At 44.7% G+C, this 14979-nt stretch overlaps 1 protein-coding gene across 1 annotated transcript; it reads right to left on the bottom strand.

The window, feature by feature from the left end:
- Positions 1 to 1592: 1592 nt before the first annotated feature.
- On the bottom strand, positions 1593 to 6855 carry LOC117832403 (mucin-2-like). Its single transcript, XM_034711502.1, has 10 exons — positions 6595 to 6855; positions 6226 to 6246; positions 5882 to 6044; positions 5314 to 5588; positions 4994 to 5139; positions 3529 to 4909; positions 3220 to 3391; positions 2706 to 2962; positions 2472 to 2569; positions 1593 to 2363 (listed from the first exon to the last, which is right to left on the bottom strand). The coding sequence occupies exons 1-10, from the start codon at positions 6647 to 6649 to the stop codon at positions 2031 to 2033; spliced, it is 2901 nt and encodes a 966-aa protein (XP_034567393.1). The 5' UTR covers positions 6650 to 6855; the 3' UTR covers positions 1593 to 2030.
- Positions 6856 to 14979: the final 8124 nt, after the last annotated feature.

Raw genomic sequence — 14979 nt, 5'->3', positions numbered from 1 at the left:
GACTCCTGGTGTTCTTTTACTATGAAGCTGAGACTCCTGGTGTTCTTTTACTCTGAAGCTGAGACTCCTGGTGTTCTTTTACTCTGAAGCTGAGACTCCTGGTGTTCTTTTACTATGAAGCTGAGACTCCTGGTGTTCTTTTACTCTAAAGCTGAGACTCCTGGTGTTCTTTTACTCTGAAGCTGAGACTCCTGGTGTTCTTTTACTCTGAAGCTGAGACTCCTGGTGTTCTTTTACTCTGAAGCTGAGACTCCTGGTGTTCTTTTACTCTGAAGCTGAGACTCCTGGTGTTCTTTTACTCTGAAGCTGAGACTCCTGGTGTTCTTTTACTATGAAGCTGAGACTCCTGGTGTTCTTTTACTATGAAGCTGAGACTCCTGGTGTTCTTTTACTCTGAAGCTGAGACTCCTGTTGTTCTTTTACTATGAAGCTGAGACTCCTGGTGTTCTTTTACTATGAAGCTGAGACTCCTGGTGTTCTTTTACTATGAAGCTGAGACTCCTGGTGTTCTTTTACTATGAAGCTGAGACTCCTGGTGTTCTTTTACTATGAAGCTGAGACTCCTGTTGTTCTTTTACTATGAAGCTGAGACTCCTGGTGTTGCTTTACTATGAAGCTGAGATTCCTGGTGTTCTTTTACTATGAAGCTGAGATTCCTGGGGTTCTTTTACTCTGAAACTGAGACTCCTGGTGTTCTTTTACTATGAAGCTGAGACTCCTGGTGTTCTTTTACTATGAAGCTGAGACTCCTGGTGTTCTTTTACTATGAAGCTGAGACTCCTGGTGTTCTTTTACTATGAAGCTGAGACTCCTGGTGTTCTTTTACTATGAAGCTGAGACTCCTGGTGTTCTTTTACTATGAAGCTGAGACTCCTGGTGTTCTTTTACTATGAAGCTGAGATTCCTGGGGTTCTTTTACTCTGAAGCTGAGACTCCTGGTGTTCTTTTACTCTGAAGCTGAGACTCCTGGTGTTGCTTTACTCTAAAGCTGAGACTCCTGGTGTTCTTTTACTCTGAAGCTGAGACTCCTGGTGTTATTTTACTATGAAGCTGAGACTCCTGGTGTTCTTTTACTATGAAGCTGAGACTCCTGGTGTTATTTTACTATGAAGCTGAGACTCCTGGTGTTCTTTTACTATGAAGCTGAGACATATACTCATCCTCTGAGATGTACAGGCACCATTTCTGGAGTAACTTATGAAACTGTCGTCCCCTACCTTTCTGTCAACAATCAACCAACCTCAAAATTAAGATCTGACAACAAACAGCTTGATGATTCTGTCAGACATAGGATGATTTACAAATCTTAAACTTGTATCATTATAATATTTAAAGTTGTATTTTTGGACCTTTATTCAGAGAGGATAGGACCGTGGATAGAGCAGGAAACTAAGGACCACAGCCTCCATACATGGGGTGCAACTTCACTAACCTGGCCCCAAAATTGCATCATAAATTAAAGAACATCACTGAAATTAAAGAACAATTAACCCGAATAAAAATATGCATGTTTACCTTTTGAAACGGATTCATCTGTCTGATTCTACCACTCATTGTTTAGCCGGACACAGAACAACAGCCGACACACACAGTTCACTTTCAGTATTTATTTAACAATGTAGCTAACAGGAAGCATCTTCACGTCATTTACAGGCAGTGTTTTATTTTCATTCATTTAGCGGGATAGATCACAGCTGTTATTCAATGCAAATGTAGGAAAAAATAAGAGTCGACGTTTGTATTCAAAACCTGAGAGCTATTCATGTAAAGTGCAGCTCGAGTCACATCAGTGCTGAGTCACTTCATGTAGAAATCCACATTATATCACAGCAGCTCTTTGATACGATGAGGTAGATTCATTAAACCTTCAAAATATGTGACTTCATCTGTTGAAGGAAGGTGCTTCCCTTTTTACAACCCGTCTGTTCACAGATATTTGGAGTGAGTAGAATAAAAATCACGGTCTCACATGTTTAGCCGTTATAGGTTATAAACCTCCAGTTTCTTCAAAGGTTGTTAGTAAAGAGCTTCTATATGAAGAGTTGGAGACACAGGGCGAAGAGGAGGAGATGGGAGAACATGATGAAGGGGTGAGGGACGTCCACACTGCTGCTGGCCGTGGTCATGCTGGTAGAGGCTGTGGTGTTAACGCTGGAGCTGTTGCTGCTGCTGTTGCTGCTGGAGGCCGGTGATAAAAACGCTCCCACCGTGTTCTCCAAGAAGTTCTTAAAAGTGCTCAGTTTTTCCAGGACCATCATCTGATCGGCTCGTGCACGACCTCTGGAGTTGTTTTCAAAGGACAACACGGCCGCCTGGAACCAAGATCCACCCACCTTACACATCAGAGGACCGCCAGAGTCACCCTGAGGGAACAGGAAGCATCAAGTTTAATGTGAGTACAGCTCCTTATCATGAGTTAGAATACTGAGCGAGGGCACAGTGACCTCTGTGAGCTGAAGCTTCTCTCTCACCTGCTCCAACGTGAACGACCCTGTACAAATTCTGTCACTTGTAGAAGCGTTTCCACAACTCACAACTGAGGTCTGGAACTCCTGCAGAACTTCTTCCTCTGGAACCAGAACAAGAGAGTCTTATCAGAGGCGGACCAAATCCTGATGTTAGCTACCTTCATTAAACTTAATCCGATGTGTTTAAATGTTTATTCAAAAGACGTAAACCGGTGCTACTGTGCGTCGAGGACTCACCCCCGCCTCGTCCGGCGCTCCAGCCTGCGCCATAGCAGGTGGAGCCCTCGCTGAAGGTCTGTCCGTTGTCCAGGCAGATGGGCTGGATGTAGGTGGACAGGGTGGGATTGGTTTCCAGTTGCAGCACCGCCACGTTGGACCCGGTGAGGTTACTCACAGTGATATTTTTCACGTTTAGTGTCATCTCAAAAGGATTGGATCCTTTCTGTTTCAGCCGACCCAAAACCACGGTCCACTCAGACGGTACGGGGGAGCTGCTGGAGGTCAGATGGATTCAGTTAGGACCAGATGTTTGATCGGTTCAAAGCACGGATCAGACCGGACAGATTTACCCTTTCAGACTTTCTACATCAAAGTGACCCAAATCCCCACAACAAGAGCGTTTCGCGTCCTTGTTCTGATCGCTCTATAAGTTACTTTTCGACTGCTGGTTGGGGCAATATTCTGGACCAGTTCCAAAGCTTTGTCATTTAGACCCTCAAACATTAAAACAAAATAACCCAGTGTGTCTCACCTTGAAAAGCAGTTGGCGTTACTCAAAACTGAATCCACAGACACCAGCGTCCCGCCGCACACATGGCCGCCATTCTTCTGCAGGCTGGCCATCCATGGCCACAAACCAGCCGATGATACCGAGCTTCCCCCAACGACACGCGAGTTCATCGTGGCTTGGCCGCAGACCACAGCTGGAGAGAGAGAGAGAGAAAGTACATGATTCAGCCCCAACAAGCCGATGCAAAGTTTACACAAAGACGTCTCACATGAGAGGTTTCAGTTTTCAAATTTGAACCTGAGAATCAGAGATACAAAGTCTGGCACTCACGTTTGGCTGTGGTTGTTGGGGTCACGGTGGTTGTTGGCACGGTGGTTGGGGTCACGGTGGTTTGCGGCACAATGATTGGAGGCACTATGGTTGGTGGCAAGGTACTTGTTGACATTGTGGTTGTTGGCATGGTGGTTGGGGTCACGGTGGTTGGGGTCATGGTGGTTGTTGGCATGGTGGTTGGGGTCACGGTGGTTGTAGGCACAGTGGTTGGGGTCATGGTGGTTGGGGTCATGGTAGTTGTTGGCATGGTGGTTGTTGTCACGGTGGTTGTAGGCACAGTGGTTGGGGTCATGGTGGTTGGGGTCATGGTGGTTGTTTGCACGGTGGTTGTTGGCACGGTGGTTGTTGGCACGGTGGTTGTTGGCATGGTGGTTGTTGGCATGGTGGTTGGGGTCACGGTGGTTGTAGGCACAGTGGTTGGGGTCATGGTGGTTGGGGTCATGGTAGTTGTTGGCATGGTGGTTGTAGGCACGGTGGTTGTAGGCACAGTGGTTGGGGTCATGGTGGTTGGGGTCATGGTGGTTGTTTGCACGGTGGTTGTTGGCACGGTGGTTGTTGGCACGGTGGTTGTTGGCACGGTGGTTGTTGGCACGGTGGTTGTTGGCATGGTGGTTGTTGGCACAGTGGTTTTTGGCACGGTGGTTTTTGGCACGGTGGTTGTTGGCATGGTGGTTGTTGGCACGGTGGTTGTTGGCACGGTGGTTGTAGGCACGGTGGTTGTTGGCACGGTGGTTGTTGGCACGGTGGTTGTTGGCACGGTGGTTGTTGGCACGGTGGTTGTTGGCACGGTGGTTGTAGGCACGGTGGTTGTTGGCACGGTGGTTGTTGGCATGGTGGTTGTTGGCACGGTGGTTGTTGGCACGGTGGTTGTTGGCACGGTGGTTGTTGGCACGGTGGTTGTTGGCACGGTGGTTGTTGGCACGGTGGTTGTAGGCACGGTGGTTGTTGGCACGGTGGTTGTTGGCATGGTGGTTGTTGGCACGGTGGTTGTTGGCACGGTGGTTGTAGGCACAGTGGTTGTTGGCACGGTGGTTGTTGGCACGGTGGTTGTTGGCACGGTGGTTGTAGGCACGGTGGTTGGGGGCTTTGTAGTGGTAGGCACGGTGGTTTGAGGCATTGTGGTTGTAGGCAGGGTGGCTTGTGGCGGTTCCCTGGTAACACAGATGACGTTGAGGTCACTGTCAGTCCCGGTGGACCTAAATCTTATGTAGCCCGGCTGGTCGTTGGTGATGTGACTGTTGATCCATGACTCATACATGGATACACGGGTGTAGACTCCAGGTGAATTAGCCAAGGCACAACCATTACCAAAACTCACGATCCCTGCCAGGACCCAGCGGCCGCCTTGCTTGCTCACCAGTGGCCCCCCCGAGTCGCCCTGTTCAGAGAGAGAAGAGATTAGGAGGACGGATATTTGCAGGAGTTAAAATCTGAAGCTAACACTGGAGTGAGAAATGATCACCTGACAGGAGTCCTTCCCTCCGGCCTCTAACCCGGCACAGATCATGTTTTCTGTGATTGTGCCCACTCCATGATTACAGTTACACGCCATGTTTCCCACGATCGGCACCTCCACCTCCATCAGTTCTTGCGGGGAAGGAAGGGGCTCTGTGGACAAACAGAAACTGTGTCACACATCACACAGTGTTTATTTCATACAGCAGGTGTGTCTCTCTCTACAACACAACTCCTCTGTACCATTGAAGAGGACATCATCTAAATGACAGGACTACAGCAGAGCCACTACAGCTGTGTTGTAATGTAGTCCAGTCTCTGACCCACCATCAACTCCAATGCTGCCCCATCCGGTGACCCAAGAGTTGGTGCCGCTGAAGAAGGAGCTGCCGGGCTCTGCCAGGCACACGGGCAGGATGAAGTTGTTGAAAGTCACAGGCGATGAGAGCTTCAGCAGGCTGATGTCGTTTTCATTAGTACCATTGTTGTAGTCGGGGTGAATGATGATCTGCGATACAGTCCGAGTCACTGCGTTGGGGTTGGATCCCTCCAGACTCTGAAGACCCAGAGACACGGCCATGTTGCTGGTGCTGGTGCCGATGCTGAATGGACGAGAGGAGAAGCCTGTTATAACTTCTTCCTTCAAATTTAGACTTCAAGCCAAACATGAGGTCTGCCGCTGTCTGATATTTACAGAGTCAGCTCTGGTCACAATCATTAAGGCTTAAAAACACTTGAGTGTAGCTTCCTCTGTGGGTTCAGGGCACAGAGTGTTCATAGGATTTGGCTCTTAAGAATCATCACGGCTGAAACATAATTTAATTACTATAAAAAAAGAGTCTGAGGTCTCATGAAAGACCCGCCAATGGTCTCTTCTCTCCTTCTCTCCCGTTACCTGTCAAAGCAGTGAGCAGCAGACACCACCCACTCGCTGTTAACGAGAGACCCTCCACAGATGTGGCCTCCGTTGCTCTGCAGACTGGCCTGCCAGGGCCAGTTGCCCTCAAGGGCCGCCTGCCCTCCAACAATCCTGGTGTTGAGCGGAGGTTTACCACACACTGAAGACAGACAGAGCACAAACACACGTGAGGTCTGCATCGCGGTGTTACTGATCAAACATCCCTGATTCATGAAGCTGTTTTTATTTTAGATGTTTATTGTTTATGTCTGATACTGTCTATTTGTTAATATTAAAGGTTTAAATTTCACAAAGGAGAACAAAGTGAAAAACTGACTTACCATTGAGCTGTGAGTGACATCCTGAAAAACAGAAAACAAAACTTAGAGACAACGATTCACAATGAATTTATCATCACGTCTACGTGAAGATGTGACTTTTATTTTACATAATTAGTAAAATAGAGTTATGATTAAAATCTTTATGATAAAGACTAATCGTGAAATTGTGTTGTTTTAGCATAAAATCAAAATTCTGCATGTTACAGAGGAAACACATGTTACATGAAGCTCCTCTCCTTTATAATCTAATTCCTCCTGAATGTTTCCTCCTGAATTCCTCCTGAATCTAATTCCTCCTGAATGTTTCTCTTGCCTCAGAGCATCTGAAACATTATTGATTCAGGTGTGAGCATTGAGAGGGGTTCTTACCTTGTGTGAGGAGAGTCAGCAGAGTTGCTGTACAGATCACTCCGTGGAGAGCCATAACTAGAAGTCTATCTTAGTGACCCTGCTCTGGCATAAAAAAGCTTCTTCTCTCCTCCCTCTCTGTCTGAAACACAAACACACCTCTCTCTGCCTCCCTGACAAAAGCTATGTCCTCTTCAATGTCACACCCAACACCCCGAACAATTACCTTAATCATGAGTCAACTAATTATCAAATTTAAGAAGAGTGACGTCTTGGTTTGGAATACAGAATGAAACTAGAACAGAACAAAAGTTAATTACCATTTGCACAGGTAGAGAACAGTACACATGCCTGATGCTCCAACAGTGAGATTCTGTAATGACACTACTGTCTCAATAAGCTGAGTTATTTTCCTCTGAAGCTGAGACTCCTGGTGTTCTTTTACTATGAAGCTGAGACTCCTGGTGTTCTTTTACTATGAAGCTGAGACTCCTGGTGTTCTTTTACTATGAAGCTGAGACTCCTGGTGTTCTTTTCCTCTGAAGCTGAGACTCCTGGTGTTCTTTTACTATGAAGCTGAGACTCCTGGTGTTCTTTTCCTCTGAAGCTGAGACTCCTGGTGTTCTTTTCCTCTGAAGCTGAGACTCCTGGTGTTCTTTTCCTCTGAAGCTGAGACTCCTGGTGTTCTTTTACTATGAAGCTGAGACTCCTGGTGTTCTTTTCCTCTGAAGCTGAGACTCCTGGTGTTCTTTTCCTCTGAAGCTGAGACTCCTGGTGTTCTTTTACTACGAAGCTGAGACTCCTGGTGTTCTTTTACTATGAAGCTGAGACTCCTGGTGTTCGTTTCCTCTGAAGCTGAGACTCCTGGTGTTTGTTAACCTTCAAGTTTAGACTCCTGGTGTTCTTTTACTCTGAAGTTTAGACTCTTGGTGTTCTTTTACTCTGAAGCTGAGACTCCTGTTGTTCTTTTACTATGAAGCTGAGACTCCTGGTGTTCTTTTACTCTGAAGCTGAGACTCCTGGTGTTCTTTTACTATGAAGCTGAGACTCCTGGTGTTTGTTAACCTTCAAGTTTAGACTCCTGGTGTTCTTTTACTCTGAAGTTTAGACTCCTGGTGTTCTATTACTCTGAAGTTTAGACTCCTGGTGTTCTTTTACTCTGAAGCTGAGACTCCTGGTGTTCTTTTACTATGAAGCTGAGACTCCTGGTGTTCTTTTACTATGAAGCTGAGACTCCTGGTGTTCTTTTCCTCTGAAGCTGAGACTCCTGGTGTTCTTTTACTATGAAGCTGAGACTCCTGGTGTTCTTTTACTATGAAGCTGAGACTCCTGGTGTTCTTTTACTATGAAGCTGAGACTCCTGGTGTTTGTTAACCTTCAAGTTTAGACTCCTGGTGTTCTTTTACTATGAAGCTGAGACTCCTGGTGTTCTTTTACTATGAAGCTGAGACTCCTGGTGTTCTTTTACTCTGAAGCTGAGACTCCTGGTGTTCTTTTCCTCTGAAGCTGAGACTCCTGGTTTTCTTTTACTCTGAAGCTGAGACTCCTGGTGTTCTTTTACTCTGAAGCTGAGACTCCTGAGGGGTACACTACGATGCCGGATTTGCAGTTATCAAGGTAACTTCAAGGTCAATCCTGGATTTTCAGTACTACGAAGGTGGTTCCTGTCTTACCTGGGTAGATCACCATGGATACTGATGCTGAACTCAGGATCGGAGATCAGTTTGGAGAAAACTCCGCACACTGGCCAATCAGCTTGCTCGTTCACAGAGCTCTGTGAGCTGAACGCGAGGGAAGGGGGGAGAACTGCGGTCAAGCGGAGAAAAGACGGGCAGGACACTTTGTATACCTGTAGGATTCATATATAAAATACTGATGACAGTTACTGATTATCTTTCCTGACATCAAACTTAAACTGAGTCTGAAATCAGATTATTTAGATGATATTGTTTTAGGCTACTGCATGAAATATAAAACTGTGGGTGCTTATCACTTTGAATCATGTTCTCATTTGTATTAGTCCTTTAACCACAGTGCTCAGTTTGATACCCTCAGGACTGCAGCTGAAATATTAAGTCTAAAACTATCACACACGACACAAGATGAAATCAGAGAGAGAGATCACTGTCAGGGAATAAACAGTCATTATAGTCAGATATATCTAATGATCAATAAACAGTTATTATAGTCAGATATATCTGAGTTAAGATGAGAAATAATTTGCACATTCAAACAGTTTTTGTCTGATCTCTCAGTTCTTCCTTCATGTTTCAAACTCAGCTGTGTTGAAGTTAATCTGGATTATGTGTTTAACTTCTTCATATTTTTCTAATATCAGTGCAGTGTTTGAAACATATGTGGATGTGCTGACGGCAGACTGTCCGTGTCTGTGATTGGTCACATGTTGCCTTCTCCGCCTCGTTCATGTGAACGCGCTCAGGGTAATTCTGGATTGACTCATCATGTTGATGACCAGCTTCATGTGACAGATTAGCGCAATCTCCTTTTTCAGGTTCAGTGAAGCCGGATCAGGAAAAGTTATATAGGATATGCTGAACTCGCTTTGTAGTATACCCCTCTGGTGTTTGTTTACTCTGAAGCTGAGACTTCATCTTAGTGACCCTGCACTCTCATAAATAAGCTTCTTCTCTCCTCCCTCTCTGTCTGAAACACAAACACACCTCTCTCTGCCTCCCTGACTAAAGCTATTTCCTCTTCAATGTCACACCCAACACCCTGAACAATTACCTTAATCATGATTCAACTAATTATCAAATTTAAGAAGAGTGACGTCTTGGTTTGGAATACAGAATGAAACTAGAAGAGAATAAAAGTTAATTACCATTTGCACAGGTAGAGAACAGTACACATGCCTGATGCTCCAACAGTGAGATTATGTACTGACACTACTGTCTCAATAAGCTGTGACTCCTGGTGTTCTTTTACTCTGAAGCTGAGAATCCTGGTGTTTGTTAACTCTGAAGCTGAGACTCCTGGTGTTCTTTTACTCTGAAGCTGAGACTCCTGGTGTTCTTTTACTCCGAAGCTGAGACTCCTGGTGTTTGTAAGCTCTGACGTTGAGACTCCTGGTGTTCTTTTACTCTGAAGCTGAGACTCCTGGTGTTCTTTTACTCTGAAGCTGAGACTCCTGGTGTTCTTTTACTATGAAGCTGAGACTCCTGGTGTGCTTTTACTCTGAAGCTGAGACTCCTGGTGTTATTTTACTCTGAAGCTGAGACTCCTGGTGTTCTTTTACTCTGAAGCTGAGACTCCTGGTGTTCTTTTACTATGAAGCTGAGACTCCTGGTGTTATTTTACTCTGAAGCTGAGACTCCTGGTGTTCTTTTACTCTGAAGCTGAGACTCCTGGTGTTCTTTTACTCCGAAGCTGAGACTCCTGGTGTTCTTTTACTCTGAAGCTGAGACTCCTGGTGTTATTTTACTCTGACGTTGAGACTCCTGGTGTTCTTTTACTCCAAAGCTGAGACTCCTGGTGTTTGTTAGCTCTGACGTTGAGACTCCTGGTGTTTGTTAGCTCTGACGTTGAGACTCCTGGTGTTCTTTTACTCTGAAGCTGAGACTCCTGGTGTTCTTTTACTCTGAAGCTGAGACTCCTGGTGTTCTTTTACTCTGAAGCTGAGACTCCTGGTGTTATTTTACTCTGAAGCTGAGACTCCTGGTATTCTTTTACTCTGAAGCTGAGACTCCTGGTGTTTGTTAGCTCTGACGTTGAGACTCCTGGTGTTCTTTTACTCTGAAGCTGAGACTCCTGGTGTTCTTTTACTCTGAAGCTGAGACTCCTGGTGTTATTTTACTCTGAAGCTGAGACTCCTGGTATTCTTTTACTCTGAAGCTGAGACTCCTGGTGTTTGTTAGCTCTGACGTTGAGACTCCTGGTGTTCTTTTACTCTGAAGCTGAGACTCCTGGTGTTCTTTTACTCTGAAGCTGAGACTTCTGATTTTGATTTACTATGAAGCGGAGACCCCAGAGGTTCCTTTACTCAGACCCCCTGGTTTTAATATGAAGCCAAGACTTCTGGTGGTCTTTTACAATGAAGCTTTGACTTCTTGTGTTGTTTGAAGCAAAGATCTCTGTTTTTGTTTTTTTATTATACTTAACACATGAGTCTGAGACTCAGGCATCTCTTCTGTTGGCAGCAATCTGATTAAAATCTGAAACTGCATCCAAACACTCTTCATGAAGCGGGTGAGCGATTAGGCAAGGCAGCTTTATTTGTATAGCGCATTTCATACACGAGGGCAACTCAATGTGCTTTACATTCAAACATTAAAAGCATTGGAGACATTCAGACAAGCATAAAAGAACACAATTAAAATGGAAAATATAATAAAACAGAAAGAAAAGGAAAATTAGAAATATATTAAAAATTACATTAAAATTGTAATTTAAAGTGAGTTAAAAGAAGCTAAGCTAGGAAGGCAGTGGCAAATAAAAAGGTCTTAGTCTTTGATTTAAAAGAGGTGAGAGTTGGAGCCGACCTGCAGCTTTCAGGGAGTGTGTTCCAGATATGTGGTGGTGTGATTAGATATGTCAGCAAACTGGATATGTCATATTATTGCAGATTTACTCATCAACGTTTTTTTTTAAAAACAGTAACGTCTGTCGCTGTACGACCGTGGCGTCACGGTTCAGGGTGTTCTTGAGGGGCTCACCCTTGGCCCAGGACGCCATCCTTCCAGGAACACCTGACATTTTCACACAGAGGGCAAACTGGATCTGCAAGTCAGAGTCTATAAACATGTCTTGTGTTTGTGAAGGACGTCTGCTCCAACAGGTATTTAAAGGTATGTGTGCAGGTATGCAGAAGTGGTTTAATCCACACGCTGCTTGGAAACGACTGCCAGGCAACATACAGAAAGCTGGATAAACCAGTGATACAGTGAACGACAAAGAAAAACAAACTCACCATGAGATGACTGCAGCATTCTACATCTGTGCATCCTGCAGGAATAGTTTCTACTTCAATGGAGGCTCCGCTGTGATTTCAAGCTTGATTCTCACATTAATGACAAAGCTTACTTCACTGTTTCAGCTCAGCATGTTAGCATGTCTGTAGCTTATGAGCTCTGAATGTAAACAACAGTTGTGTATGTGTTGAGTTTTTCAGGTGTTTCCTGTCGACCTAGTTTCATCCGTTTAAAAGAAATCAGGCGGCAGGGCAGCAGTCCAAACCCTGACATCACTCTCCCAGTAACTTTTTCCAGCTCCTCCAGGAGGATGCCGAGGCGTTCCCAGACCAGGTGGGATATATTATCCCTCCAGCAGGCTCTGGATCTACCTCGAGGCCTCTTCTCAGGCAGTCTACCTCTAAAGGGAAGAGTCCAGGAGGCTCCTTATCGATGAGAGGGAGCAGCGTCTCTGCTCTAAGCTCCCTCTCGATGTATTTTCCATAAACAACATTTTAAGCATGCTGACCTGATGATGCTGCTTGAATAATCATGTTTATCATCAGTTCTCACGGTTCATCCTCAGGAGAACATGAATGAGTGCAGATGCATGAACTCAGACAGGGTTCATCCTCTGGTCATGATGTTTGAGATCACAGTGGAGCAGGCTGACGTCTGCAGAAGATACAAAACTTGCACCAGACATTTGAGAGAGCGTCACTTTGTGTTCAGCTTTGGATCAGATTACCTGAGACGTTCACTGAAGTAGAATTATTGAACATTTACAAGCTGAAGGGTTGGAGAGCTTGTGTAATTGTGTTAAATAACTTTATGACCTCACATCGAAGCTCTTGGGTCAACAGTAACTGTGTGTGGCACTGAAGCATGGCAGCTTCATTGTTCACAACAAGGCCGCTGAGATGTTAATGACTCACTGTTACCCACACAGTGCCGGAGGCATTTTTTAATCTAATGATTGTTTGCTTTCAAACTGGCTTCTTAGGAATGTGGCTGGTTATATATGTTGATGCACGGTGGCTTGATGAGCACTTCAGTTGTCCTGGATTCATGTTTTCTGCTTGCATAGATTCATGGAGTCATGAAGTCATGAAGTCATGAAGTCATGAAGTCATGAAGTCATAGAGTCATGAAGTCATGAAGTCATGGAGTCATGGAGTCATGAAGTCATGAAGTCATGGAGTCATGGAGTCATGAAGTCATGGAGTCATGAAGTCATGAAGTCATGGAGTCATGGAGTCATGAAGTCATGGAGTCATGGAGTCATGAAGTCATAGAGTCATGAAGTCATGGAGTCATAGAGTCATGGAGTCATGAAGTCATAGAGTCATGAAGTCATGAAGTCATGGAGTCATGGAGTCATGAAGTCATGGAGTCATGGAGTCATGAAGTCATAGAGTCATGAAGTCATGGAGTCATAGAGTCATGGAGTCATGAAGTCATAGAGTCATGAAGTCATGGAGTCATGAAGTCATGAAGTCATGGAGTCATGAAGTCATGAAGTCATGAAGTCATGGAGTCATGGAGTCATGAAGTCATGAAGTCATGGAGTCATGGAGTCATGAAGTCATGGAGTCATGAAGTCATGAAGTCATGGAGTCATGGAGTCATGAAGTCATGGAGTCATGGAGTCATGAAGTCATGGAGTCATGAAGTCATGGAGTCATAGAGTCATGGAGTCATGAAGTCATAGAGTCATGAAGTCATGGAGTCATGAAGTCATGAAGTCATGGAGTCATGGAGTCATGAAGTCATGGAGTCATGGAGTCATGAAGTCATGAAGTCATGGAGTCATGAAGTCATGGAGTCATGAAGTCATGAAGTCATGGAGTCATGAAGTCATGAAGTCATGGAGTCATGGAGTCATGAAGTCATGGAGTCATGGAGTCATGAAGTCATAGAGTCATGAAGTCATGGAGTCATAGAGTCATGGAGTCATGAAGTCATAGAGTCATGGAGTCATGGAGTCATGAAGTCATAGAGTCATGAAGTCATGGAGTCATAGAGTCATGGAGTCATGAAGTCATGGAGTCATGAAGTCATGAAGTCATGGAGTCATAGAGTCATGGAGTCATAGAGTCATAGAGTCATAGAGTCATAGAGTCATAGAGTCAGAGTCATGGAGTCATAGAGTCATAGAGTCATAGAGTCATAGAGTCGTGGAGTCATAGAGTCATGGAGTCATAGAGTCAGAGTCATAGAGTCATGGAGTCATAGAGTCATAGAGTCAGAGTCATGGAGTCATGGAACAACGTGCAAATACTGCAGAGTTTATGTTTTTGCCTCACACTCTGGGGGTGCAGCCTAAACATCCTCTGTTCCACAGAGCAGATATTAAACTGAGAGGAAAGTGACCTCTTCATATAAACACAGAACATGAAGCTGCTCTAAAGACCTGATCGTCACACATACATCATCTCTTATTGCTCTTCCTGTCGGGTTCATTTGATGAATATTCCCAGGAGATAAATCCTGCTATCTTTAACTCTCCTTCATGTCACTCTGTGGAAACTTTCCTCTTGGTTCTGCCTCCTGTGACAAAATTGATTGGAATCTTTTCGTGTGGCACACATTAAAGAGACTCACCTTAATCATAAAGCCTTTCATACATACAGGACCGCAGCCCAATGTGTGTTACAGAGTCAGCTGCCTGGTGTCCTGGTTCATATTTGTGGGTCATTCAGACACAGAAGGATCAAACTGAGATGGTTTCATAACCAGATAAAAACCTTTAAAGTAAGATTATACAAAGAAACGTGACCACATTTTCTCAGCTCATGGACAGACTCTCAAATATTTCATATTTCTTCCATACGTCTGTTTTTTTGTTGAACTCAAACATAGCTGAACAAGGTGGAACCGGCTCCCCAGCCCTAAAACATTAAAGGTTATAAGTTATAATTATGGGTTACAGACGGTTGGCATTTGGAAGTGATCGTGCCGTGCCAGGCGATGAGTATCGTCATTCCACAGGTTCATCACTTTCCTTAAAGGGGACATATCACACTTTTTTCATCAACATATATTGGTCTAAGAGGTCCCCAAAACATGTCTTTAAAGTTTATGCTCAAAAAAACACTTTGAAATCAGATTTTGGCATGCCTGAAAAGTCCTCTTCTTCAGTCCTCCTCAGAACACTCTGTTTTCTCTCTGACCACGCCCCCTCAGGAAGTGGATGTGCCTCGGCTGTCCGGCACGTTGATCTAATGTTTACATGTTGGCTGAATATACACGGCTGCTCAGAGATCATGTTACTTCAACCCTCTGAATCTGATCCAGAATCTGATCCTGACGGAGAGGCGCCTGCAGCAGGACCTTTCTGAACCATTGGTCACAGATTTAGTGTTTCTTGTTGTTTTATTTATCAGTATGTCGACGTGTGTCTTGGTACACAGCTACGAACATGTAGCTATGTAGCTATGCTAACTAGCGCTAGCACTTATCCATGATAAATAAAAATCATCCACTAGATCTTCAAATC

The sequence above is a fragment of the Notolabrus celidotus genome, chromosome 20, assembly GCF_009762535.1.
Source record: "Notolabrus celidotus isolate fNotCel1 chromosome 20, fNotCel1.pri, whole genome shotgun sequence".
Classification (NCBI taxonomy): Eukaryota; Metazoa; Chordata; class Actinopteri; order Labriformes; family Labridae; genus Notolabrus; species Notolabrus celidotus.
The sequence above is the reverse complement of the archived record's forward strand: the minus strand, read 5'-3'. Positions and strand labels throughout refer to the sequence as shown.

What these genes read in the sequence shown, in the direction of transcription:
- LOC117832403 (XM_034711502.1), bottom strand. Translation starts at nt 6,649, where the DNA reads ATGGCTCTCCACGGAGTGATCTGTACAGCAACTCTGCTGACTCTCCTC. An exon ending in GGGCAGCATTGGAGTTGATG is followed by an intron (nt 5,140 to 5,313) that starts GTGGGTCAGAGA and finishes GTTTGTCCACAG; the next exon opens with AGCCCCTTCCTTCCCCGCAA. An exon ending in GGTCGTTCACGTTGGAGCAG is followed by an intron (nt 2,364 to 2,471) that starts GTGAGAGAGAAG and finishes CTGTTCCCTCAG; the next exon opens with GGTGACTCTGGCGGTCCTCT.